We start from the raw sequence: 2,500 nt of genomic DNA, 5'->3' as shown, positions 1-2,500 counted from the left end.
CCAGATGGAGGTGATACCACACTGGAAACACCACATGTACCTGTAACAGTGACATCAGCAATGAGCCAGATTCCTCAGAATCCCAATGTGAACCCCAAAGTAAGCAATTTTATCTGCAGCCATGGTGGAAAGCTGGCCCTACCAATAGTGCCAGCCAGAGTTAGGTGTCTTGATACGAGTGCCATTGTTGACACCTATGCGATGTTGGACCCTGGGACAAACACCACATATTGCTCAGAGGAGTTATGTGGAATGCTGAGAGCCAGAGGTGTGACCCGTCATATGGAACTAACTACCATTGCCCAGACAAGAATGCCTGTAGAGTCCACAATCATCACACTTCTTGTGACAGACCTTGGTGATACTCAGGAACCTTACTGCATACCAGAAGTGACTGTCAGGCCCACGCTGAACATAGACCTGTCGGGTTTGTCAAACCGTGTTGAAATTCAGAGGTGGCCACACCTGAAAAACCTGGAGATACCTGAGCTAGAGGTTGATCAAGTACACCTACTGATCGGGCAGGATTGTGCAGATCTTTTGCTGCCTGATGAAGTGAGAAAGGGGCAACCAGGGGAACCTTTTGCCATTCACACACCACTGGGCTGGGCCATAAATAGGCCAATTGATCCATTCAGACCCAAAGTGAGATCTTCCCATTTTGTACAGAATATTTCTCAGCTGGAAAGCAGCCTGCTAAAGTTATGGGACCTAGAAGGAGTCAACTCTGAAGATCCTGGAATGTCTAAAAATGACCAAAAGATTTTAGAGACATATGACAGGAAAATTACATTAGAGAACAGTCACTACATCTTGAATATCCCTTTTAAGACAGAAACACCTTACCTACCTAACAATTACAACTTGGCAGAAAGACGCTTAAGGATGTTGGGGAAGCGCCTAGACAAAGATGTAAATCTTAAAAAGAAATACACAGGAGAGATCCACAAACTTCTTGAAAAGGGATATGCTGAAGAGGTGCCTCTAGAAGAAATGAATAGAGCTGATGGTAAGGTATGGTACTTGCCACATCACCCAATCAACAATCCAAAGAAACCTGACAAAATTAGGGTTGTTTTTGACTGTGCTGCAAGGTTTGGAGGATCATCCTTGAACGACCATGTGTGCCAAGGACCAGATTTGGCTAACAAACTGGTAGGAGTCCTGTTGAGGTTTAGGGAAGGAGCCATTGCCTTTATGGCAGACATCGAGTCAATGTTCCACCAGGTGAAGGTGACGCCAGATGACCGGGATGTGTTGCGCTTTCTGTGGTTCCAGGAAGATGATACAGGAGGACAATCTGTGACATATCGCATGACATCTCATCTTTTTGGCGGAGTGTGGAGCCCCAGCTGTGCAAACTACGCACTCCAGCAAGTGACCAGAGAATTTAAAGAAGAATTTCCTCATGATGTGTTAAACACTGTTCTACGTAATTTTTATGTGGATGACTGCCTGAAATCTGTAAAGACCTTGGAGATTGCAGTACCCCTTGCAAATCAGGTAATGCAACTGTTGACCAAGAGAGGTTTTCACTTGACAAAGTTTGTTTCCAACTCAAAAGAGTTATTGAATAGCATCAACAAGGATGAGTGGGGAAAATCTTTTACTACCTTGGACATTAACTTGGATAAGCTACCCACAGAACGTGCATTGGGCATGCTTTGGGACATCGAGTCTGACCATTTCAAATTTGACATGCATGTTAAAAACAAACCAAGGACCAAGAGAGGAGTCCTGAGCACTCTCAGCACAGTATATGACCCTTTTGGCTGTTTAAGTCCATTTGTGCTGCAGGCAAGAAGACTGTTCCAGCAATTATGTCGACTGGAGAGGGGCTGGGATGAGCCTTTGCCAAAGGACTTGGAGGAACAATGGGGCCGGTGGCTAAATGATCTGCCTGTCATTAAGGGCTTCAGCATTCCTAGATGTGTCATGCTCATTGACAAACCTGTTAAAACATTTCAATTACACCATTTTTCAGATGCTTCTGAATATGGTTATGGAGCTGTTTCATATCTGCTGACCAATTTTGAAGAGCAGACAGTCTCTGTCCATTTTATGGTGGCAAAATCCAGACTTGCACCTCTGAAGGGCTCCACCATTCCACGCCTAGAGTTAGATGGAGCACTAGAAGCAGTAAGGTTGGACAAGCTCCTGCAAGAAGAGCTGGAAATGCCTCTGGAAGAATCAGTTTACTGGACAGACAGTACCATTGTGTTGTGGTATCTACAGAGCAATGGGAAGAGGTTCCAGACATATGTAGCTAACAGAGTGGCCAAGATTCTGGATCATACCACACCAACCCAATGGAGACATGTTCCTACATCAGAGAATCCTGGAGACGATGCATCTAGAGGGATGATGGCAGAAGACCTGGTTTGTAATGAGCGCTGGAGTAAAGGGCCAGTTTTCCTGTACCAGAAAAGATCCAATTGGCCTAGACAGCCTGCCTTTAACTGCATAGAACTGGAGAATCTTGCTGAGGTGAAGCCATTCC

At 45.1% G+C, this 2,500-nt stretch overlaps 2 protein-coding genes across 10 annotated transcripts in view; one reads left to right on the top strand and one right to left on the bottom strand.

Annotated features, from left to right (window-relative positions):
• Nucleotides 1–2,500, bottom strand: part of LOC122256355 (glutamate-gated chloride channel) — a 486,058-nt gene that overhangs the window by 162,898 nt on the left and 320,660 nt on the right. The window lies entirely within an intron of this gene.
• The window catches only part of LOC122262840 (uncharacterized), a 6,198-nt gene that overhangs the window by 1,338 nt on the left and 2,360 nt on the right, over nucleotides 1–2,500 (top strand). Inside the window, exon 1 of the mRNA XM_086544191.1 lies at nucleotides 1–2,500. This exon is cut by the window's left edge and continues 1,338 nt beyond it; it is cut by the window's right edge and continues 1,978 nt beyond it. Coding sequence (XP_086400317.1) covers nucleotides 1–2,500 — 2,500 coding nt within the window.

This window comes from Penaeus japonicus, unplaced genomic scaffold (assembly GCF_977035675.1).
Source record: "Penaeus japonicus unplaced genomic scaffold, GWHDUDI00000001_assembly GWHDUDI00000015, whole genome shotgun sequence".
In the NCBI taxonomy this organism is placed as follows: Eukaryota; Metazoa; Arthropoda; class Malacostraca; order Decapoda; family Penaeidae; genus Penaeus; species Penaeus japonicus.
Note: the sequence above shows the minus strand (reverse complement) of the source record. Positions and strands in the feature narration are given on the sequence as shown.